This window comes from Terrapene carolina, unplaced genomic scaffold, assembly GCF_002925995.2.
Source record: "Terrapene carolina triunguis isolate 2854851 unplaced genomic scaffold, T_m_triunguis-2.0 Scaffold231, whole genome shotgun sequence".
Classification (NCBI taxonomy): domain Eukaryota; kingdom Metazoa; phylum Chordata; order Testudines; family Emydidae; genus Terrapene; species Terrapene triunguis.
Genome location: NW_020664582.1, coordinates 19,951,358 through 19,952,891, shown reverse-complemented (window position 1 = coordinate 19,952,891; position 1,534 = coordinate 19,951,358). Strand labels below are relative to the sequence as shown.

Below are 1,534 nucleotides of genomic sequence, written 5' to 3'. Positions count from 1 at the left end.
CACACACACACACACACACACACACACACACACACACACACACACACCATGCATTATCAGTTCAAAGCTGTCCCAGCGCCCCACAGTCTAAAAAACACAGACAGCAGCAGCCCTGGTGTGACCTTACAACCGAGCAGGGCATCAAAGCTGCCCTCCCACTCTCTCCCCACATTTACTACAGGCACCCCTCTCCTCAATGAAAGCCCCTAGCTGATGGAACCGCTGGACAACTCCCCACACCTGGCCACTACCCTCATATAAAGAAGGGCAGCAATCAGGGTTGAGGCTTTGTGCCTAGGGTCTCTACCAGTCTGGAGTCAGTAACTTTCGTCTCTAGTTCTTTAAGGTGCAATGCTTTGGTAGTAGCTATTCGGACAGTGTTCTGGGTCTCGTGGTTAGCAGATGGGAGCTGCCCAGCCTGTTAGCTTGCCTTCCACAGGTTCTGCAGGCAAAGCAGGGAATACAGAGCAGTGCTGCCACTACCTCACCTCATGGGGGAGGGAACAGTGGGGATGGATCGGCAGAAGGAACTCACTGTCCCTGCTGAGAATGGGGCAATTGTTGGCTTAGGGTGATCATATGCCTGGAGCAAGAAAGAGACATCACCAGACCAGGGTGGCCCAGTACCAGGCAAGGCTGCATTTACTTTTTTGTCCCCAGAGATTCAGGGGCTGTTGGGATCTCACCAGTGAAAAGAAAACCAGATCAGTTACAAGTCAGAGAACACTGGACCGGAGGACAAAAGAGGAACTTTCAGGCCAAACAATCACAACTTCTTAGGTGGAAGACAAAGGAATGTAGAGAGACATGCTCTGTTCGCAGCTCCCGCCTGCACACCCCAGCGAGAATTGCTCTGGGCCAGTCCAAGGGACTTTGCCCTCCAAGGAACAAAGATCTATCCAGACAATTAAAGCCTGTACACAAACTTGCAGCCAGGGCTGGCCTTCCCCAAGACCCCCAGCTCCTGCAGCAGCCTGGACACGACCAGCGCAAGGTGGGGACTCTCTTGGAATGAGCTTTCAGGTTGGCACACGAACACCTGTTTTGCTGTGGGGCCACTCGGCCAGAAATGGTCCTCAGATTCCCATCCGGCCGGCGGGGCTTGCCTTGCTCCAGCCCAGGCGCCCTCCACAGTGGTCGCAGCACGCCCCATGCCGCACCAGGCAAGCCCGGAAAGTCTCCCTGTGCCAGGGCATTGCCCCAGCCGGTGCCCCCTGCTCCGGGCTGGCACCCGCAGCTGGCAGACGAAAGAAGAGCCGCCCAAACCCGCCACAGAGGGTTAGCGGGGCTGCCCTAGCCTAGCCCAGAGCCGGGCCAGGACAGGTGCGGGATGCTGCGGGGACTCGCTCACCTATAGATACCGAGACCACGCTGTGCGCAGCCGGGGAGTGAGTTCCGATCAGGTCCTCCGCCATCTGCGGGTGGAGATAGAACCTGCCGGGAAGAGAGCTCAGGGTGAGAGCCGAGCCCAGCCCAGCCCGGCACGAGCCTGCGCCCCTCACCGCCGCATCGCCCCGGCCCCCGCGGCCCCCCA

The 1,534-nt window shown here is 58.3% G+C and overlaps 1 protein-coding gene across 1 annotated transcript in view; it reads right to left on the bottom strand.

Moving 5' to 3' along the window:
* Positions 1 to 1,534, bottom strand: part of TLCD2 (TLC domain containing 2) — a 5,148-nt gene that overhangs the window by 3,293 nt on the left and 321 nt on the right. The window contains exon 2 of the mRNA XM_026656613.2: positions 1,352 to 1,434. Coding sequence (XP_026512398.1) covers positions 1,352 to 1,434 — 83 coding nt within the window. The remainder of the gene's footprint in view (positions 1 to 1,351; positions 1,435 to 1,534) is intronic.